Source organism: Periophthalmus magnuspinnatus, chromosome 9 (genome assembly GCF_009829125.3).
Source record: "Periophthalmus magnuspinnatus isolate fPerMag1 chromosome 9, fPerMag1.2.pri, whole genome shotgun sequence".
In the NCBI taxonomy this organism is placed as follows: domain Eukaryota; kingdom Metazoa; phylum Chordata; class Actinopteri; order Gobiiformes; family Gobiidae; genus Periophthalmus; species Periophthalmus magnuspinnatus.
Genome location: NC_047134.1, coordinates 20,667,273 through 20,690,467, shown reverse-complemented (window position 1 = coordinate 20,690,467; position 23,195 = coordinate 20,667,273). Strand labels below are relative to the sequence as shown.

The window sequence follows — 23,195 nt, the reverse complement described above, 5'->3', positions numbered from 1 at the left end:
CCCCTCTTTACAGATTCAAACTTATAATAGGGTTAATGCTATACTGTGGAACATTCCAGGCGATGCACATCTCCATGGAGTCACCAGAAATGTTACATAGTGTACTTTTAAGACTTTACTTTTCATTATTCACACTGCAAAGTATTAGGTATTAGTAAGGGTTAGGAATAAATTGTGCATCAGTTTCAGAATACCTGGCCACCATCTCTGCATCCAGCTCCTCTTCCTGCATCTGCTTGATCTTGGCAATGTGGTTCTTTTGATTCTGGGCCAGTCGATCTTTGCGAGACTGGACTTGTTTCTGAAGGTCATGTAATACCTCTGCATGCTTTGCCTCTATTTTTTAGGAGAGAACAAAACAGAGTTTATTAAAGGGCCTGCACCCAATATTTATCCATTTGTTCCAGCAAAATTTGTCTTGCAAAAGATATATTGTATAAGCAGTTCTTGATAAGTCTGCTGTGCACTGTCTGCATCTAATTAGAGAGAGTTTTACTGTCTGAGAATCAGAAGGTGCGTGCTTACCATGCTAGATGTTTTTAGGTTTAACGTGATGGCAAACTCCACACTGGTCTTTGAAAGTTGTGAAAAACCTTTATAAACTCATCGCAATGAATGAATGAAATGCATAAGGTAAGTGAGGAATAACTTTGGACCACTGCAAACAGTAATTTACTAGTTTTGTTTTTCCCGTTTGAAGACAGTCAAAATCTGGTACAATGCCTTTGGACTTGGGCTTACCAATTATGAGCAGGTTTGAAGTCAGTTCCTCCAGCTCATTTTCAAGGTTTTGCAGATTTTTGTTATTTTTCTCATCAATCTCCTCAAGCTCCAACCGGGACTTCTCTGTTTGCTGCTTGTACAGCTCCTGCAATTCCGCCAGTCGCTGCTGTTTTCGGGTCACATCAAATTCCAGGTACTCTGTGATGTCTTTAGTGTCTTGCTCAATGGCAATGCATTTGGCCTTGTTGATTGTGATATTTTTCTCTTTCTGCTCAGTGGACTCTTCACACCTGTAAAAAGCAAAGAGGACATAGACCGAGAACCATAAAAAAATAAAAATAAAAATAGGATGCTGATGGGTGGCTCAGTGGTAGATCTATAAGGCACATGCAGTACAGGTGAGTTTAAATATCTATGCTTCTATTCCGCTTTCCAACTCTCCTCAAATATATAGTGATATTTTATTGTAAGCATGAAAAGATAATCCAAACAATATCAGGTAAACCATTTCTGAAATATTTTAAGATATTATGAAACAAATTATTGATCAATACGTCCTAGACAGTGCTATTAACTTGCTACTTAAAAACAATTCGAGGAGTAATGGTTAAAGCTCACCTTCTTATTTTGTCCTGCAGATGGCGTAGTTGCTTAATATACAGTTGCTCTTGTTTAGCAGCAGACATGTTTAGTAATACATTTACATTAGTAGAACATTTTCTGAGATCTCTGAAAAAAAAAAAGTTGTAATGGAATTCACTGTTCATAACAAAACAGTTTCTTTTGGTTATATGTTGCCTTGGGGATTACTCAAGGGCACTTTATGTTTTCAACTTTGTTTTATCCATTCTTTTTCCTTCCCAGCTTTAGCGAAAATAAGGTCTAACAAGTTATTCTTCAAAACTACAGCACCTTCTCCGCTCAGGATTCTGCTATAACTCAATGAATTTTCAGTTACTCTAATGTCAAAACAATTGAGATTTGGAGGTAAACAATCCAAGTGCACTGTATTCAGTGCTACAGTGCAAGCAAGTGACCCAGTAAGTTTATTGGGTCGTTTTATGTTTTAATATTGTTTTAACTGCTTCACCAGTGTGTCTACATGGGTTGCACTCTAGTACAAATGTCAAAATTCTATGCAAACATGTTTGTAAACCAGAGCTGTATAGAGACCAGATTATGTAACACATTGGAATGAAAGCAAAAATCAACTTTAACTTTTCCACAAATATTTTATTTGAACATAACAAAAAGCCTCAAGCTTTGACTGCAAATTTGCGGATGGAGTAGAGGAGGTCCTTCCTCTGCTGCTTCTTGGTGCGCAGACTCTCCTCGTGTTTGTTGAGGCGGCGACGGAGCGCTCTGGTCTTCTTCGGCCTCAGGTCCAGGGGCTTGTATTTCTTGCCCTGAAAACATTGTTCAAAAGGGTCAGTCATGAATTTGTATTATTTTGACAGGTAAAAGCCACAAAACTACTACTTTAATGCCAAACAGACCAAATTGTTAAATCCAAACCAATTTAGTTGAATTAGAAGCACACAGCACTATGATGCCAGCTATGTTTACTGTGACTGCAAGGGCATTTTTATGGCTTTATCTGAAATTTTGAAAAACATGCAAGTTGCTTCTTAAATTCTCACATGCAGTATTTCCATGCTTCAAACACTTCCCAAAGGGTAAATGAATTCACACGCGCAATCAAATGTGTTAAAGCCCAGTATTATACAGAGCAGTCAGTAAACATGGCAGCACTGAGGTCATCAAGTCTCAGTCTTTTGGTAAGCATTGTGAAAGCGTCAGCAAAACATCTGCCACACAGATATCATCCCCGACAAGAGAACCACAAGCAGTGTTGAGTGCACACAAGAACCAGTTAATTACTGGTATAAGTATTCATTCAGAGGGCTCACCTTGTAGAACTTCCTCAGATTCTCTTTCTGTGTCTGGTTGATTACAGTCAAGACTCTGGCGATGGATTTGCGGACGACACGACTGGAGAAAAAAAGTTGAAATTTAGGGGCACAAATTAATACACAAGTTAAAGAATAATCTTAGTAATAAACATGATTTTTTTTTTCTTTGAAGTGTAATTAAAATCAAGATGACTAGTCATTAGAACATCCCACTAAACAAGTAATTTTATAGACCTTCTGGCAATTAGCCACCTGCACAATTCAAAATGGACACCAAATCCCAGCTATGTCTTTACCACAAATAAAATCCGTGCATCTAAACAAACTATTTAGATGTGTTGAAGCACCCGAGCCTTGTGTACTTAGCCCTAACTTGTCTTGGACTCACATCTTTGAGAGCTTTGAAGCGGCTCCTCCGGTCACTTTAGCCACACGGAGCTGGGACAGTTCATTCTTCAGGTCGTCCAGCTGTTTGAGCAGCTCCTCCTTTTTCTTGCCCCGCAAATCTCTAGCCTTGATCTTGGCCTGAAACAAGACACAAATCGGTTATGGACATTTTGCCAGGTCATTTGCTACGGCGTACGTCTACAAACAGCGCGTATGCTAATAATGGCAGCCATGATAAACACAGCGTGGTACAGAATAATCACATTTAGACAATCGAATGACACGTTATATGTATTGAATTATTGAAAAGATATTTAATTTCAAATGCTATAAATCTGAGCTGCCCAATTTCTTCTGTGGGACAGCCATACACTTAAGAATACAGTTAGCCACTGCACTTAGCAGCTAGCACTTTGACGGGTCGCAACAATACTCATTTTTATAACTTCACGTCATATTTTACTAATCGAAACAAACAACGACTTGAGACTGAATATCTTATATGTGCATATTAAACAAGATCTGCGTCTTAAGCCGGTCATAAAGGCCATAAATGTCACATTTTCATGTGCAGCCGTGCGCTCCTCACCATCTTCGTGTCGCTGCTCTCGCGGAAAGGCCGGACGCACCGCGTGCTCTGAGCAAGAAGCTTCCGGAAGAGCACTTCTTCTACGGTCCAGTTACAGCAGGTTTAATGGCACAGAGCGCCACTGGCGGATAAAGGCGTGATAGAGAGCTAAAATGAAAGCAAAATAACACGACTTTAAATAAAACTGCATGCTTGAAGCAAAACCAGTTGAAACAAATAAAGTTTTGACTGCTAAACCTTTTGCTGGTGCTTTTTCTTTCCATAAGAGCGACAAATCCAGCACAACCTTTTAGACCCTGTTCGTCATTCCCTATTCTCCAGACATTAGACTGTATGATCCACTTTTTCATTGATGCAACATGAATTAAGTCAAATGTTAAATTCATATAGGAAACAATACCCGTTGTTTTTTTTTTTTTTTCTTGCAAAGAAATCAACACCTTTTGTATGTACTGGCATTCAGAGTCGGAAGGTTGGCACCTGTTGCTACTCTAATCTCTGCCTGTGCATTATGATTGATAAAAACAAAAAATAATGTGGTGTTATTGCAGTTATTATCTATGAGCCTGCCCTTCCTTCCATGTCCCACCACATTATTAAACATGTCCCTCTTTTATTTTTCCATTTGAGGTAGTCACCCTAGTGCTGTGACAATACGTTTGCATTTTGTAGCACTGGAGACAATAAATGTCAAAATGTTATTATAATATATGAAAAAGAATGGAGTTTCCTTTCTGTTGACTGGGGAAATTACGTTACTGTACAGAAGCATTTTGAAATCATTAATACGCCAGATTAGATAGTGATTGTACAATGTTTCATGAAATAAGACAACAGAAAAATTTCTGCTTAAAAAGTGCATTGTTTACTTAATTCTCACAGAGACAGTATAAACAATTGCTGTTATAAATCACAAAGTTAGTATATTATATAATAGTAGTGTTTTAAAATCTTCCCAATACATTTCTGTTTGATTGAAGGCAGGTTTTGCCTTTTTTTGGAAAGAGACTGTTATAGAGATCCTTATGATGCAAGGAAAATTCACAGAAAAAGAATATTCACAGAGAGAAAAAAAATGTATGTGCCCTACCAGAAATTTAAACTTAAGCTTTAGAACTGACCCAAAAAATAATTTGAGGAAAAAATGATTTTAAAAAGACTGGGAAAAAAGATTACAAATTATAATTAAAATTTTAAAGAATGGGAGCAAAAAATATAGAAATATGTCCACTGTTTTGATAACCTTTAAAATGATCAAAAACTGCGGACACACGCAAAGTGAAAAATAAAATAAAATGACTTCTGAACCCACTGCAATTTAATTATGTGGAAAAGTGAAGGGTTTTCATTATGATATGTCCAAAAATCTGTTACATCCTCCACATATTTATAAAGCTCTCAATGCATACAGTATGTACAATTTAAATATAAACATGGAATGTACATTTAAAGAATAAGGTAGTTCCCAAAGTCATTTACAAAGCATTCACTTTTTACTCACAATGTTGCCTTCATCCAGATTTGTGTTTAAAATGGCCTACAAGAAGAACAGTGTGCATATGTAGGTTAATGTTAAAACAACCATATTGCAGCAAACCATTTTTGCTTCTTGGTACATGCACCAATTGGCAATTTTCTTCAGCTTATTCTTGATAGGAGGTATCGTTTCATACTATGGGCAATTTCAATTAACCAATTTGCTTATACATGCACGTTTTAGGAAAGTGGCAAAAATAGTCCGTAACCACAAAAAGAGGACATGCAAACTTCACTGAGGTGGTAGCCTGCCGGCCTGAGAATTAAACATACAATCATTTTGCTTAGAGGGAAGGGCGCTAACCACTCTGCTACTTCACCCCCTTTTGCCCTATAACAGCTTTAAACAAGGCTAGTTTCTAGTTCATACTCTTAAAACTAGCATTCAATTTGTTTCCAATTGAGAAAGTCCATCACTAACCATAGTCCTTGCCATTTTCTTATTAAAATTAAATTGTTAATTGCTAGTTGCCTCCGCGACCCGGCCTGGATAAAGCAGAAGGAAAATGGAGTGTGGAGCAGCATATCATTGTCATTTCAAGACGATATTCTTACATTTGAAATTTGATTAAAACACAGAGGCCATGATGTCGAGGCATTTAAGATGAAGTCAATCATACATAGTTGCAGGTTTCACTAGAAAACCCTCACCAGACAATTAAAACATCATCTGAATTAGGATTAGGAAAAGCCTACAGAATCCATACAGCCCTTGAATCTCATCAGTAGATGTAGGAGCAGAGCATGGAGGCAGTAAATGCTTAAATAAAGCTACAGTCCACTCCAGTGTCTCTGCTCCATCAGCTCCAGTGCGTCGAGCTGCCTGAGATCGAAGGTCGAACGATACCTTTAGGAGAAGGCTTGGATCCGAACCAGGACATCTGATGGGAAAGAAAAACAAGCAAGTTAGGAAACAAATAAGATGAATTTAGTTTTCCACTAAGACCCCACCAGTGATTTTAACACTGCTAGAACTATAATAAAGGGATGACATTTTAAATTGTTAAAATAATATCTTTTGCAATTGAAATTTTCTCTTGTCTGGAGTAGAAACGTAAGGTTGAGATTGTCAACAAATCCAGTGGTAAAAGGACCGTGATGCAAGAAGCGTAAAGGGTTAGGAGTCTTATCTGTGAAAGACACTCAATCCTGTTATACAGCAATGGATATAAAAAATTATGTTTTTCCCTTTTTTTCAATTACAAAACCTATCAGTCTACACAGCACAAATACTGCTGCTAATACCTTGTATTCTAAAGTCTGCTTTAACAAATCTTCCTCTTCACGTGTGAAATTCAGCAGCACTGACACCGCTCGGATTAAGTGGAAGGCCTGCAACACACAGACGTAAGAACAGTACACAAGTTAAATTTTAAACTCAAAATTAATGTGTTTTGTCCATCACTTATGTTCACTGTATGTTCTTACAGCAAATACTAAAACACGACCTCATTATTAAAATTACCCCATTAATGATACTTAATAAAACATAAAACACAGGTCCAAATTCTGTAATCAAGAAATGTATAAAAAAACAACAAAAAAAACAAACATATCCCTCGGTTTAAGAATGATGAAAAATTAGGACGAAAGTGCATAACAGTTTGAAACAAAATATTAAATCTTTTAGACTAAAAATATCTCCTCCAGGTCTTCAGTGACACTTACCTCTGCTTCTTTACAGGACATGAACTTTAGGACCACGTGTTTGAGATATTCAAAGTTGATCTCTCGTGAGTCGTTTAGGTCGGATGTGTTGGTGACTGTGGTGTTGAAGGTGGGGGGGCTGAGGACGGATGTGGGAGGGGGGTCTGGACTGATCCTCTCTGGTTTGTCTGCCCGAGTCTCTGCTGTCTTCTCCTTCACTTCAGCATCTCCTTCAGGTTTTAGTTTCTATATGGTGGAAATAAGTTTGTATTTAAAGAAGACAGAAGTTTGAAATTGATCCCTTAAACTAGAGTCTCTCAAACTTTTCACACCAAGTACTACTGAAGAAAAGATTTGTATTTCTGAGTAATCTAGGGCTAAACAAGGTCTAAAAATGGATTACATCATTTCCCCTAAACACAAAATTATCCAAAGAAGGATAAAAAAAAAACAATTGTCTTTATTTGAAATGAACTTTTAAACATTATGAGGGAATGTGAAAGGAAAGGTGGAAACGCTTTATATAACTCATTTACAACTAGTGAATCATTTAAGATACTCTATTGTCAGTACTAAAATAGCCAAATTATGATGCGTTATAGTAAGTCTGTAAATAGCAGTTCTTTACTTGAGAAAGTTGGTAGCTAGTTGTAGACAGTTTTACATGTTTAGCAAGATGTAGGGGTAATTATACTTTCAATGTTTTTTGTTTTTTTGTTGTTGTTTTTTTCAACATTTTGCAATGACTATAACTCAAACTTTACTATTCACAAAATGTTATTGTGAAGTTTGAAATAAATCAAATATAAAAAAAAAAAAAAGTTGGGCAACATCTCACCAGTTCTTTCTGCAGAGTCCTCTTTAGCTCCGCTAGCCTTTGTTGTAACTGCTTTATTGTCTGTAGAAAAACACCCAAATTTACATTATAGTTTTGTTAATAAAAGGAAAATAATATATCTATGGGTTTCAGAATAATGAAATATTCTGATAGTTGCAATAACAATCTTTTGAATGGAAAAAAGTCATACATATACATACATATACATACATATACATACATATACATACATATACATATATATACATACATATATATACATACATATATATATATACATATATATACACACACATATATATATATATATATATATATATATATATATATATATATATATATATATATATATATATATATATGCTATTTACATGTCATTTTGATAGTCTTATAAGTAAAACAATCTGATAATAATCTGATTTTGAGTGCAAGCACTCTCAAAATGCCATTGATAATAACACCATCAAACTGGGGCTGACCCGGTTTTTCTCTCCGAGTTGCTGCTCCAGGTCTCTGTTGAGCTTCTGGATGTGATCGAGGTCATCGACTGTAACCGAGCCATTCTGTTCCTCCTCGCAAAGCTCCAGGTGCTGCTGCTGCTGCTCTGTCAGAGTCTCTACCTCCACCTCCAGGTAAGAGATCTGGGCACAAACACAAGACATTATGTTACCTCTATCAAGGCACATGGGGGGTTCATGTTGGTACATGTTGAGGTTGTTTAATCAAATGAAGAAAAAAAAAAAAAAGGATATGAAAGGTAACAATTGTGTTATGAATACAGAACCATATTGGTACTACTATACCCAACCATCAAAAAACAAAAACATTTATTTAAAGCTGCATTATCCACTTTTCAAACTGTAAAAGGAGGATGTATATAGGCTTTTAAATCTAACTAGTCTATAGCTCTCACAACCCCTTTAAATATTCCCATGCATGATTTATTCTGCAGAACACTGCCTTGCAGCAGCTTATTTCAGATGAAGAAGAGAAGAAAGGGTGCACCACCAAAACACAGTCAATCCTGGCACTATTTACCATCATGTTTACAATATATAAAACACTTTACCTCAGTTTTAACCTAGGGTACCTGACTTAATAAATTTGGTTAATATCATTAGAATAAAATACATATTTACAGTCGATCAATCAAAAGTAAACCAAAGTTATTGTTTTTTGATGTATTTATTTACATCTTCTGTACCTTGATTCATAGTAATTGGAAGCTACAGTATCATTCTAACAATGTCTTGGTTCCATCTTTCCATCTTTCAACACTGTATTATAAAATGTTTGTTCTTACCCGGGCCTGGCAACTGTCTAACTGTTGAGTCTGACTGAGCAGCTCCTCCCTCAGACCCTTCAGCTCATTTTCTTTTTCCTCTTGATTTTGTTGACACTCAGTTCTGTGTCGCTCTGACTCTTCTCTGAGCCGCTGTAGAGACTCCTGTCCATTCTGTACCTCTGCACCAAAACACAAGGACACACATTTTTTATTATGTGAAATTCTAATCTAAAATTGTAAACCTTTTTATTACATTTATGACAGTAAATTCAGGACTTAAATGTTTACCGTTCTGAAGCTTTTTAGTATGTTCTTCTTTCTGATGTAGTTTGTCAGTCAAAGTAGCTACTTCATGTTGATTGGTGACTAAAGAAGATGTCAACTCAGCAACCTACAACAGGAAAAACATGTAATGCACCTATAATGTTTCTTTCTAAGCCGAAAACACTATTTAGGCTGTATTTCATGAAAACCATATTGATGAGGTCAAGAGACACAGAATAAATGAAGTAAATTTAAAAAAAAAAATCTCCATGGACAGTCTGTGGAGAGACAAGCCCTTTCAGAGTGAAGGTGCATAGTTTTCAAGGTCTTTAGTGCATAAAAACACCACCACCAAGTTAATGCCTTTAGTTCAGACTATCTTTTGTTTGAAATGTTACGTGGTGGGCTTTAAAGAATAAAAAAAACCCAAAAATAAATAGTTTTTTTTTTGTTGATGATCATCTCTCCCACTGACCCGTGTCTGTAGTTCTTCTTTCTGTCGTCTCGTGTCCTCCAGAGCCTTTGTGATTTCTGTGCAAATTTTATGTTGGCTGGTCAGGTCGGCCTGAATGGGAAAACCAAACAAAAAAGAGATTATTTTTAAAAGTCTGTTTTGAAAATAAATAAATAAAAATATTGACTAATTTTGTTCAGACCTTGCACTTTTCAAGCTCCTCTGATGCTTGTCTCAAAGTGCATTCACTCTCATGCTTTCTCTTCTCCAGATCAGCCTATTAAACAGAAGGAACACAATATTATTATTATTATATATAATGTTCATTTACTGTCATCAATGATATCCAACATTGCATCACAAGATGGAACAGAGTATTTTAGTTTGAGAGAAGAACCCTTATAAATATGCAGGGTTTGTGTGTTAAACGTGTGAATGAAATAAAACATAACAAGTATCTTTTTGATGAGGGAACAACATTATAACAGAACAGAAAATAGTATAATATGGGCCCTTTAAATAGCATTATTACTATCTAGACTAAAAACAGTTCTTGTCTCTATCATTATGTTGAGAGCGTACCAGCGAGTCCTGCAGTCTCTGGTTGTCCATCTTTATAGTACTGACATTTTCCTCAAGTTGTCTGGATTTGTCCTGACTTTGCTGATCCAACAAGCTCAGCTGCTGCTCCAAAAAGGCTCTCTCTGCCCCCCACTCTCCTCTCTGCAACACAAAACGCAACGTCATCTTCATTTGGCAAGATGAAAAATTCACCCTCAACGTGAATTTGAAAATTCACTTTGAAATTCACATTATCAGAATTCACTGACTAAAAGGATTTTGTCAGTATTTATCACACACTCACCAGTTTCTCTGTGCACTGCTCTTTTTCATTGATTTGTTGCTGTGCACTCTTTAACCTCTCATTACTTTCTGACAACTGCTGCTCAAGACTTGAAATCTGAAACAAAATAACAATAAATGATTAGGTAAGAAAAACTTCACAATGCCAAGGTGAATATATAGTATGTAATAATCAGTATGTTAGGTATCATATATGAACTGCTAACCTGAATATTACGCATTTCAGAATATAACTGCAGAAGTCCAAACTACATGGCTAACAGGTTTTATATGGAAAAGGCCAATAAATGCAACCATCCTATTTGCGATAAATCTTGCAGCCTATGTGAGGTGTGGTGAGTGAACAGTAAATAAAACTCATTACATAATTAGTAAACCCAGAGTAGATAGCTTGTCAGGCCCAATCCCGCCTCTCTGACACATGCTCTTAATATATTCTGTCACTTATGTTGTGTGTGCAATTTTACCTGTGCGTCAGTCCTTTCTCTGTACGCCCTGGAGGAGTCCTCTTTGTGTCGGAGCAGAGTCTGCAGCTCACTGATGGTGCTGCTCATTCTCGACACCTGAAATGCACATAGAACTGTTTTTTTTTTTTTTTTTCTTTTAAATACTAGACTGTGATGCTGTCAGTCTCTTAAATGAGAGCAGGACTAATTTTCCCGCATCTAGTATGTTTGGCCTATGGTGGTGTGTTCATAACAAACAGCAGCCAAACAGAAAATCCACATTAGTAACAAGTCGGGCTGCACAGATCATTGTAAGCGAATTCTAGTTGCGATTTGAGTTGCAATTATAAAATCGCAGAGGCTGTATTTATTTAGATAATAGAATTCCTTGTAAAAAAACAAAATATCCTCACAGAAAAATCTTGTTGTAACTGTAGTTTACACCTTTACAAACACGTTAACTTGTATTCATTTTTCAGTTCACATTTCAGTCTTTTCAAATGTTGTTTACAATGTCACAATATATACCACAAACCTAATCACAATCGCAATACCAATATCAGAGCAGATTCATAATAAGAATGATTAGCCTGCCTCCATCAGGTCCACAAAACATTCCATAGCCCAATGTTTACTAAACAATGGTTTACCTGGGCCTCCAGAGAGCTCACTGTGTCTGTGTGGTTGGTTCTAGCAGTTAGTAACGCTGCTCTTGTCTCTTCCAGTGATTCCTCCAAACTTGATTTCTGGGGAAAAAAAACAAAACAAAACAACATTTAATATTTAGACAAGTCAATAAATTGTACAAGTATCTGAGCAGAAAGTCAAATTATATATTTTATTTGATGGCCATCTTACTACATACTACATCTTTCTTGTAGCTGTAGTATTTAGTATAGTATTTTTCCATTTTCATAACAAAATAGTTTTTCCTTCAGTTTCAATAAAACTTTAAGATTTGTAGCTGTGGAATGAGTTGTAAAAAGGGAACCTCTAATATCATCCATCCATTTCCTTCTGCTTATCCGGGTCTGGGTCCTCGGATCAGCAGTGTAAGATATTCCCAAGCCAGCCGAGAGACATAGTCCTTCCAGTGTGTTCTGGGTCTTCATCTGGGCCTCCTCCCGGTGGGTCATGCCCAGAACACCTCCCCAGGGAGGCGTCTAGAAGGCGTCCAGAAGGCATCCAGAACAGATGCCCAAGCCACCTCAGCTGGCTCCTCTCGACATGGAAGAGCAGTAGCTTCTCCATGTGAATGAGCTCCTCACCCTGTTTCTAAGGGAGCGCCCAGCCACCCAAGAGAAGAAACTCATTTCATCCGGTTTAATCCCCGATGTTGTCCTTTCGGTCATTATTCAAAGCTCATGACCATAGGTAAGGGCAGGAACATAGACTGGCCGGTAAATTGAGAGCTTTGACTTTTGGCTTAACTCCTTCTTTGCCACAACAGTCAGGTGGAGACGTGGAACTGATTCGCCTGTCAATCTCATGCTCCATCCTTCCCTCACTCGTCAACAAGACTCCTTCAGCCTGACGGTATCGCTTACTACCAGTGTCCACCACTGGGTTCCTGGGGTGTCACCGTGACAAGAACCACAGACCTAATGACTAAAACTGTGACCGGCTGCATTGACAATAGAGGCGGAGAATGTGGTCCACTCGAACTCCATGTCCCCAGCCTCCTACAGGATGTGGGAGAAGGAGGATGAGGTGTGAGTTGAAGACCCTGCTGACAGAGGGCTCTGCCAGATGTTCCCAACAGCCCTTCACGATTCGCATGGGTCTGCTAGGTCTGTCCATCTTCCTCCTCCACTAGCAAATCCAACGCACCACCAAGTTGCGATCACTTGACAGCTCTGCCCCTCTCTTCACCAAAGTGTCCAAGACACGCAGCCGAAGGTCAGATGACAACAAAGTCAATCATTGACCTCCAGCCTAGAGTGTCCTGGTGCCACGTGCACTGATGGACACCCTTGTACTTGAACACTGTGCTCATTATGGATAAACTGTGACTAGAACAGAAGTCCAATAACAGAACACCGCTCAGATTCAGATCATGGAGGCCATTTGTCCCAATCATCCCTCTCCAGGTGTCACTGTCGTTGCCCACGTGGGTGCTGAAGTCAACCGTAGAACAACGAAATCCATGGTCGGTGCACTATGTAGTACTCTCCCAGGGACTCCAAGCCTGGGTAACTCTGCACTGCTGTTTGGCCCATAGGCTGACATAACAGTGAGTGATGAGCACCCGGGCCTCTGAACCGCTCTTAGTCTGCCCCCTAGAATCTGTTTACTATGCCTGCCAGTGGCATGAAGTCCCCGACAACATAGCTGCTAGGACCATTCCCGCGCTCAAACCCCTCCACCATGTTAAGGTGGAGGTTCGATGAATCTCTACTTGTACAAAATGGAAGCATTTAACTAGAGCTATTAAAGTGTGTGAATAATGAAAATAAAGCTTTGTACTGACCTCCTGCAGTAGCTCCTGCAAGTGCTCATCCTGGCTCAGGTTTCCTTGAAGTCTTCTTTCTAAAGACGTCACTTTCTTTTGTAGCTCTGACAACGTACGTTCCTTATCCTCCTTTGTTACAGCTGCCTGTAGACAAACCATTTACATTTGATGGTTATTATCTTAATTTTTAAAAGTTATTATATGCCAATAGTGGTGGACAATGCTAACAAAAATAATATCTTCATACTTATATGCCTATAATGTTAATATGATAATATGTCCACTTATGGAAATGTATTAAAACTTTAAATGTAGTGGTTGAGGTAGTATCAGACACATGTGAAATTACTGTAAAATGACCTAAATTAGTTACTGAGTTACTATGGGTGTAAACAATAAAAGAGTTAGTATAAATAGTAGTAACAGCAGTAGTAAAAGTGCTACACAGTATTAATTGGGGGACAGAATATTTACTTTGAAAGCTATGAGTGTAATGTTTACTAAACATAGGAATCTTCAGTGTTCCAGGAGACTCACCTTTTGTTGTTGCAGCCTCACAGCATCATGTTCAGTCTGGAGTTCATGTAAAGACTTTTCTAATGATGTCACCATATTCTGGGACTGAAAAACCACACATTTTAGCAACAAAGCCATTTAGGTTGTTCTCACACTGTCACTAGTTAGGTCGATGTAAAAGAGCATTTGCTCCGAGAGTGGTGCCCTTGGGCTGCTGTGTACGTGACCACAGTAAACTGCCAGCCCGAGAGTGAGTTTCAAGGCAGACGTATGCAGTCCATGGTACTTGGAATTGGGTACAGTGCTGATCACGTATATTTGTATGAATGGGCGCTGCAGAGCTGTAGTTTGACACGTTCATCTGACGAGGTGATTTGGATCAACTTAATATCAGCGGCAAGTCTTCTCCCATCTCTGTCTGCGCAAGTGAACCTGGGACTATCTGTGTGTTATTTTCTCTGTTGTCACCATTGTGCATAGTCCTCATTGTATATTTAGTCACACGTGAAAGAAAAAACACCGCGTATAGAGGAGGCGAGCGTGTAAGTTTATCGATCAGCTGATGGCCTCACACGTGACTTAGGGTGTGTGTTTGGGATGAATGCGTGGTGCATGTAAACAAGACCAACCCAAAAAGTAAAGGAAATAGAACTAAATCTAGCTCCAGAGAACGCACTAACATGTGTGAAAATGACCTTACAAAGTGTACCACAATGAAAATATAAAAACAAACATTATATACATTTTTAAAAAAGAAATAAGACTATACAATAATTCTGGCCTAACCTGTTGAAAGTCCTCTGACACCTGCTTGATTACTGCCTGTAGCTCTTCACATCGAGTCTCTAAGTCCAGGATCTTTTTGTCAGATTCTTCTCTAAACAACAGCAGTTCTTCTCTGCAACAGATAGAAAGGTTAACACAAAATGGTAAAACTCAGGAAAAGTACCAGCTCATCAACAAGGACAGGTACCTAATTATTATTATTATGAGGAAAACACCTTCAATTTAATTTAAACAACTTATCAATAGAAATTTTTACATTTTCATACAAAACCAATTTAAATATCAAATTTTTTCCTAGTAGACTAATTAGAGTGTGGCCTTTCCTGCCTTAGAGGGACACCATGTAGCTTTTCTGGTGGAGGGTCCTAATGGTCTTCAAGAAAATGTTTTTGTATTACTTAGAATGATTCATAATATGGCTTTAAACTTATTAATCTTTATGAAGACAAGCAGGTGATGCCACCAGGTCAAATTGGAGGTCAGCTCTGTGGAGAGGCAATCCCACTGACACCAAGACTGCTTTGCTGTTTCTGAGCAGCAAAAACCTTCATACTGCTATACATCCAAAATAGATAAGTTTAATGCTATACAGTGGAACATTCCAGGCCAAACAATAACATCTCCATGAAAAGAAGCGGGTGCCAGACAACAGCACCACCAATCACAAAACTCCAAATAGTATAATTGAAAAGCAGTAATTATTAGCACAAAAGCGGGTTTTCTGTGTCCACTGACCTCTCTATCTCTAGCTCTGCGTTGAGTTGGCAGCTCTGGTTATGCTCCTCCTCCAGTTTGAGCAGTTTGCTCCGGGCCTCACTCAGACCTCGTTTCATGGACTGAACTTCAGACTCTTTTTGCTGCAGCTCTCGCTCCCGCTGGCCCAACTGCTCCTCTTTCCTCAACAGCTATGGGACAAAATATGTTGCATTTACAGATACAGATATTGTTAAATAGGTTTTCTGTCAGAACCTTTAAACATTTAGCAAGTTAGATTAGAAGTTAGATTTTTTTTTAAGTAGTCATCGGATCCAAGCTTTCAAATCCCAGTCATTATGTTGCAAAATGTGTATTGCTTATTGCATGATTTTCTACAATTACAATGCATAATACACCATAAACCTTCTTGACTTTTTAAAAATATCATCATGTACCATGTGTTTGACTTTGGCGAGCTCCTGCTGCTGGAATCCCTCCAGTTCGTCATGATCGTCTCGTTTCTGAAACAGAGCCAGACTTTGCTCCATCATGTCATCCAGCCGAGCCGAGAGAGCCGCCTTCTCCTGGGGAAAAAGACATAGATTTTTTCAAACAAAGTTTTGTTTTTTATTATTTATAATTTCGAATATGCATTTTTATTCTTAAATCTTGAGTAGATTGCATTCATGTAGACTGCAAAATTCTTGACTGCTCAGTTAGATTTCTGACCTGTCCTCCAGCTCAGTTTCAAAGCTAGAATTTATTTTTACATTGCAGATGTGTTGATTTGGTTTATGGTCAATATCTCTAATTACTGGGCCTATCAACATGAAGCATAAACTGACACAAAGCACAAATAAACAAAATTTATGTTTTTACAAAAGTTTTTGTAAGTGGTGACATTATTCAAACCCTTAATTGTGACTGTTGTTGAGTTGAAAGGATTCTATTAGATCTATATGGGATGATTGTGAAGCAAATTCCTAACAATATGCACAACATTTGTGGATCATAACCATGGAGTTATAAATTAAATGTGAATGCAACCTACTGGAAGATGTTCTACGACAACTAAGTAAGGTTTATGTACTGCTGATACCTTTTCTACCACCTCTAGCTTCTCCATCCATTCCTGCCAAAAAGAAAAGAATAAATATTTACGCATATCCAACAACTTTACTGAGTAACTTTTTTTGTATAAAAGTGTTTTTACCTGGTCCTTTTTCTCCAGAGCCAGAGCCATGCCTTCGGCCATTTTGGCTGTACTGGCGACATGGGACTCATTCTGGTCCTGCATTTTCTTGATTGAAACTGAAGTGACAGAGGAGGGAGAGACCAACATGAGAGGGAGATGTGACAAAACAGGGTAAAATGTGTTAAACATATAAGTATAATTATGCAGTTTCAGCCTGTTAGTTGCTGTAAAAATTAAGACAAGTCATAAGTTCAAAAATATAAGCAGCCTAAAAGCAAAGTAGCAAGACATGGACTCAAATTGTGCGTGCTCAAATACTATGCTAAAAAAATAAACTTGGGGCAACAAAATACAAGGAAAAAGGAGGCTAAAAAAACATATTGACAAAAGCATATAACGCGTCATTCATCACAAGGACACAGCCAATAGTCAACATTCTGCTACATAGCCACTGTCAAATTCAAGATTTTATTTTTTAGCTTGGTTTTCAGGTTTTTCATATGAAAAGTCTTGCTTTTTATGAAAAACATCCAACATGATTAGTTTTTCCTATACTGTATAGTCTAATAACAAGATGAAAAAAAAAAAAAAAAAATATATATATATATATATATATATATATATATATAGTAATGTAACACTTTTTGCTGCTTGTATCATCATAAAAGAGCTGTATTTGGTATGGCTAGCTTTTGGTAAACAAAGTTCACAAATCACAGTGCTGTAGTAGATAGCAGATCTTTGGCCAAAATAAGCTCTACAATGGACAGAAACACTTTGATCAAAGAAGTAGGAAATGAAGTGGAAATGCCTGCAATTCTTCTATATGGTGAAATCCCAAGTCTTTGACGCAAAAATTATTATTCTTAAAGGAGACAAGCAAAACTGAGCAGCAGAAAGGAAGCGAGGAGGGGTACGTACAATCCTGGTGCTTTTCTAATGCAATTTCAAGCTTGTCCTTGGTCTTCTGCAAAAGTCTCAGCTGCTCAGCGTAGTCTAGTGTCGGGGTGGGATGGAGGTATGGGCACAGACAGAAACGAGAGGAACCACCACGAGGAGGACGGAGGACAGGGAGAAAACAAAAGGGAAAATATGGGTGAGAAATAATGAAAAGGTTCAAACCAAACTAATAATGAATTTAACCTGTTCAATCTAAAGCATGAAAATCACAACATTTTTTTGAAAAGAAACCATATTGTTCAAAAAGGACCAAAGAATTGAAAAGAGACAAAGTGTTATTCTACAACCTGTTTGGAATAAAACATAAATGATAAATATCTACAAAAGACACTGAAGCCATGTACAAGAACACAAATGTTTCTTTTACATTGGTAAAATAATATATTTATTATAAAATTTTAGGCAACAAATGTATATATTTTAATGCAAAGTAATTGATAAGCTGCTTATAATTCCATTTAAAAACATAAGAACAAGCTAAAGCCCATAAGTCAAATCCAGATTGTAGGCATACATTAGTAACAAAAAATATAAATATATATTTTATATATTTATATATAATATAAATATATTTTTAACTGCCACATTTGGATTAGTCCTCACTTTCAATATGTTCATTAAAGAGCCTGTACTTCATTTCCCTCTATGTCTGGGACAAGACAATTGTTGATAAAATGCATATTGTATAAGCAGCTGTTGAGATCAAAATAAGTCCACTGTGCACTGATTGCATCAAATGATAAAGCACTATATTGTCCAGGAATCAGGTAGTGCGCAGTTAACATGCTACCTGTTAGCGTTATCCTGACAACTCATCAGGGTGATTAATTAGGATGTTCAGAATGTGTACAGTAAGGACAAGTTTTCTTTTTTTGGCCAACAGGCTTTACTCCCATCTCCTGGTTTGAAACGTCTACATTTCATGGAGTGGCCAATGTCATTTCAAGAACCTACTTCTGCTCAGTGGACAGTGAATTAATGTTGAAGGATTACACAGCCATTTCAGATGACTCACCAACTTTGGCTCAGGGTATTAGGCTTCTCATGTTAATTTAGCTCCAGAAGACTTTTGTATTCACTTGAAACACTGGTACCTGAGAGCTTGGCCTCTAGTCTCCGGATCTGGTTGTTTCTTCGAAGGAGCTGAGCAGGAAGATCGTCTCTGGAGCTGCTGCTGTCAGACGCCTGAAAAACATGACAAATAATAGCTCAAGAACTCATACTTTGAGGCATAGTTTTGGATTCTAACAAACAATGTATCATGGGGTGCAATATTTACTGTGTGTAAATTTTCATTGCAATAGTGGGAACATTTTCTTATTTTGTCTGAAATACAATTACATTTGAGCTGGCGAGGGTTGAATAAATAACTTCTATGGCTAATTATAATTCTGCTATTTGTTTGTTATAGTCGGATTATCCTGCATTATTCTTATTGTGTCAGTGGCATACAGTAGTTTCACAAATGTTTATTGCAATATATCTCTGTAGAAATACATCAGTCTTAAAAATGTTGATCAAGTTGATCACTGACGATTACAAATGACTGAATCTCAATTTTGACTCTAATTTGCTGAACACACTGCAGAAAAACAACACCTACTGCTCTTTTGGAAGTATGCAACTACTGAAGCTGTAAGGTAATGCTGTGATAAATCATTTACCACATGCAAATCCAATAAGTCTAACAATTAGATGCCTAATAGTCTCTTAGTACAAATGTTGCACTAAATATTTTCAATATGGCAGCAGCAATATAAGCATATTGTCTGACACCACCGATTCTCTGAGAGGCAACACTCGCTAAATTATTTAGACAAATGCAACTGAGACACAGGAGCCTCTGGAGTGTGGCTTTTCCTGAGAGCCATTCAAATGTGCTATAGCTCGCTCCTATATGCTAACATATGGATTTCCTTTGGGTCTTACAATGGATGAGATCAAGACAAGCCTAAAATGAACACAGTTTTAAATCAAGGTGGTCATATTGCATGGCTTAGTAATTATCCAATCAACAGGGACTGGATCTATTACTTTTACATTCCATTACTGTGATGGTACAGGTTTTTTCTTATATATTAGGGTGATTGCTGAGTTAGAATGCTGTGTGCTATGGAATTACTCAGTATAAACAAGCCATGTCACACCCACACTGCAGACCTGAAGGGCCTGAAAGGTAACTCCAGTTGGCCATTGTATTGGCCATTCATAAAATCATTATGCAACTATACAACAAGAGTGATGTGTGAAAATACAAGGCACTTTTATGGATGGGCAGAGCATTTGTAAATTAAGTCCATACCTGTCCTATACAGTTAATTTATTATAATCTACTTTATTAAAAAGATTTGTGTGCGCCTACATTTTTTCTCTTTCAACCTTTTAGAATAACTCCTTGGTTTAGAGTTTCACCTTTTGGGGAAGCAGATACTACAAGGAATGGTACAATTGATCAAAAAAGCTTGTTTTTTAAGACTTAAAGACCAATTCCAAGTTATTTCAGTCTTCTCCAGTTTTAATCAATTTATAGTTAATATTGTAAATACATCCAGGAGCATTGTTTTATTTTAAGACTGAAATCACCCATGCAACTGCAATAGTCAGCCCTTCTGCACAACCATGCGGTTATCAGGTGAGAGTTCACATTCATTTTCTTCTCCTAGAGTAATTTATTATGCTCTGAACCTGATCGATGAGTGGACACACGATACCCATCATGGATGTATCTAGGGCCATGCTGCAGATTGGGGATGGTCCCTGGGGAATGACTGCAATGGACAGGGGCACACTAAAAGGCTGTTGGCGGGACATGGGTGGGAGTACTAATGCAACTGGACTCAAGCCATCACTGAGAGTTGCCAGAGGGGAGCTAACAAGCTTCAATATTCACATAAAAAGGTCAAAAGTATCAGTATACACCGATAGTTAATAAAGGAAAAATGATGGTATTGTCAAATGTGGATAGCCTGAGAGCAAGATGGATAACATGGACTGCACTGAGAAATGTAACAAGATTGGGCTACTGTAGTAAAGAGTAATTAGTTGTATGCTCTCTCATAAAAGAGGGCAAGACATAAAAAAAAAATAAATTAAATTTAAAAAAAAATTACAAGCTAAATTGCATTTGCAGGATTTTCTGGATACAATACGGTGTAATCCCTCATTTGTCCAGGAGTGGTCCAATGTGGAAAAGAATCCAGGGGCAGTGTCTGGATGACATGTAATCTCCTATCCAGAAGAATGTTAACTTTCCGTAAAATATGTCCCATGTGTGTAAATTGGTTTTGCCTTTTGGACAGGGGATTTCTTTTTAGGACTACTGCTACTACTTACTACTGCTGTTTGACAGGTGGTAAATATATTATGAATTCTAACTACCAGGTACTATCCCACAAAGTAAACATAAAAACCTGTTGTATGCACTTGGCCATAACAAACTTACCCTCCTCTCCTCTTAAGAATATAGTCAGAGTGGATACGTTATAATAATACAGTTACTCACAAAGTCATCTCCAGAGTCGGCACCAACAGAAGTGATGGACTCTTTGCTGATGGTGCGCGGGATTCGAACTCCAGTCCGAGGGGCTGTAGCTGCCTCCTCTGCGATCTTCTTCTTAAGTTTAGCAAACATCGTTGCGTAGTTTCAGTGTCTCTAATGTAAATGCCGTGTGCAGCTTTTGATGAGTTTGTTTTTTCACAGGATTCATGGACCTCACTGCTCCTTCATCCAAGCACCGAGGCAGAAGTGAGGAATACCAGAATGTAGCTTCAATGGAACCAGTCGTGCAGCATCCATCTTGTTAAAACTACAACAAACATAGCAATTATAGAAAAATTAGAAATTCAAACATTATGTTGTATGATACACAGGAGAATGCCTTTGTCAAATTTGCTCATTTAGATCTCCTGTAAACTCTATTATTACAGACATAGTAACATCACTCAACAATGCAAAAGTGCTCTGATTCAGTTTTTACTGATTTTGCATATATCAGCCATAATCACATTACAAACACTCACAAAATGCTTTACTTTACTTGCTCAGCGTGTTTCACTTTACTAAATCAGAATCAGAATCAGAAGACTTTTATTGCCATAGTCTGTGAACACAGTTCACAAACTAGGAACTTGCTTCGGTGAAAAAGTGCAACATAAACACACTGAATACATCTGAACCTAACCACATCTGTCTGTGTCTCGCAGAGGGAGTTTTCCAAAAGTGGATACGTAACATAAAACGTAACATAACGTAACATAAAACATGAACATCTGAAAGTGAAGGCATTTGAATTATATGGCTGATTATTAGATCGACTTTGAGACTGGAGATTGTAATAGACAAACGTACATGGGTTAATGATCATTAATGATAATTACACTATAAGTAGAAATGTATTTACTGGTAATAAATGTTGAAAAGTCACTATAGGCTTGACGAGCCATTTAGCCCCTCTGGCCACAACAATGACCAATAACGTTGCAATCACCACTGGGCAACATTAGCTTTATGCTCCTCGCTCAATCGCTTTAGTCTTACCATTTAACCGCAGATAAATACTCGTCCGTCCCGTTTTTAGGTTTTAACAATCCAGTTTATCGCTGTGTAATTAAAGTGGAGTGGTCGTGGTGACAGTCGATAAACTACCCACTTGTGTCAAGCTGCTGTTAGCTGCTCCTGCTGCTGCTGAGCTACACGTAATCAGCCGAGCACGTGATCCACGTACGTCAGGGCCACGTCCGCACAGATTGGGCATGAGAAAAAAGGGGAGAGGCTTAGTGGAGCCACGAAAGCCTTTTGCTCATGGAAGTACGCCTCTGCTGGATACACAGGTTATATACCCCTAAAATATTGAAGTTAAAAATATCGTCCGCCCCGCGAGTCGAACTCGGGACCTCCTGGCCCCTAGCGCCTGTCACTGTGCCGCCAAAAACATGTCTGTAAAACAATGACAATGCAAGAGGGCAGTTCACGGGCAGGAACAAAGAGCGAGCGTCCTCTTGTACACCCTCAAGAGGTGTATTATATAAAAATGAAAAGGGTCTGGTAATACATGTCATCTGGGTTATATAAAGGGTTTTCGCACCAAGAGGATACTGTCTTATCTAAATGCTGTGATAACTGCTATCTCAAACTGCGATTGACATATGATCGCATTATTTTCTGCTGCCCTAATACATTTATATATTATGTTGTGGGTAGGAAAACTTCTCCTTTTGAGCACACATATGCACAAGCCATAAGCATATGAACGGGAAACGGAGTGAATGCAAAATTCCTCAAAGTTTTCTAATTACTTTCTATTTGCTATTTAGAATTGTTAGTCTATTTTCGAACTACTGTGTAAATTAGAGATTTAATGGATCAAATGCAGTGTACCTATGACTGCCCTAGAACTGAAGCCACATTTACAAATCTCTTATTATTAATAGCAAATATTGGTCTGGCCCAACATACAAATCTTTAGTTCTGGTTTGCCAAAGTCGTGAAGCCAAAGAACACAATGTGGCATGTTTCACCACTGGCAAATTCACTTGTGACTTGTAAATTGAATTTGTGAATAGTGGGGATCTGTCAGGACCTATAGCTGGATGATACGGGGCAGTGTGCAAGTGCAGTGTTCTGGTAATCCCAAAAGATTACCAG

General features: G+C 37.8%; 2 protein-coding genes across 2 annotated transcripts; both read right to left on the bottom strand.

Moving 5' to 3' along the window:
* Positions 1–1,935: 1,935 nt before the first annotated feature.
* Positions 1,936–3,692, bottom strand: rpl35 (ribosomal protein L35). The gene is made up of 4 exons (XM_033973253.2): positions 3,613–3,692; positions 3,025–3,161; positions 2,634–2,715; positions 1,936–2,129 (listed from the first exon to the last, which is right to left on the bottom strand). The coding sequence occupies exons 1-4, from the start codon at positions 3,613–3,615 to the stop codon at positions 1,980–1,982; spliced, it is 372 nt and encodes a 123-aa protein (XP_033829144.1). The 5' UTR covers positions 3,616–3,692; the 3' UTR covers positions 1,936–1,979.
* Positions 3,693–4,454: 762 nt separating this feature from the next.
* Positions 4,455–22,284, bottom strand: golga1 (golgin A1). Its single transcript, XM_033972116.2, has 24 exons — positions 22,089–22,284; positions 21,054–21,357; positions 18,646–18,736; positions 17,513–17,587; positions 16,610–16,707; positions 16,496–16,528; positions 15,852–15,980; positions 15,436–15,605; positions 14,701–14,812; positions 13,936–14,019; positions 13,417–13,542; positions 11,597–11,692; positions 10,968–11,063; positions 10,502–10,597; positions 10,219–10,359; positions 9,839–9,913; positions 9,658–9,747; positions 9,207–9,309; positions 8,937–9,097; positions 8,113–8,274; positions 7,634–7,693; positions 6,817–7,041; positions 6,394–6,480; positions 4,455–6,029 (listed from the first exon to the last, which is right to left on the bottom strand). Exons 2-24 carry the CDS (start codon positions 21,180–21,182, stop codon positions 5,949–5,951), a joined length of 2,520 nt encoding a protein of 839 aa, XP_033828007.1. The 5' UTR covers positions 21,183–21,357; positions 22,089–22,284; the 3' UTR covers positions 4,455–5,948.
* Between the last annotated feature and the right edge of the window lie 911 nt (positions 22,285–23,195).

Coding starts and splice junctions, on each gene's coding strand:
- rpl35 (XM_033973253.2), bottom strand. Junction 2,716..3,024: donor GCTTCAAAGCTCTCAAAGAT/GTGAGTCCAAGA, acceptor TTTTTTCTCCAG/TCGTGTCGTCCGCAAATCCA. Junction 2,130..2,633: donor ATCTGAGGAAGTTCTACAAG/GTGAGCCCTCTG, acceptor CAATGTTTTCAG/GGCAAGAAATACAAGCCCCT.
- golga1 (XM_033972116.2), bottom strand. CDS start 21,182: ATGTTTGCTAAACTTAAGAAGAAGATCGCAGAGGAGGCAGCTACAGCC. Junction 15,606..15,851: donor TCGCCAAAGTCAAACACATG/GTACATGATGAT, acceptor TTTGTCCCATAG/CTGTTGAGGAAAGAGGAGCA. Junction 8,275..8,936: donor TAGACAGTTGCCAGGCCCGG/GTAAGAACAAAC, acceptor GTTTGTGCCCAG/ATCTCTTACCTGGAGGTGGA.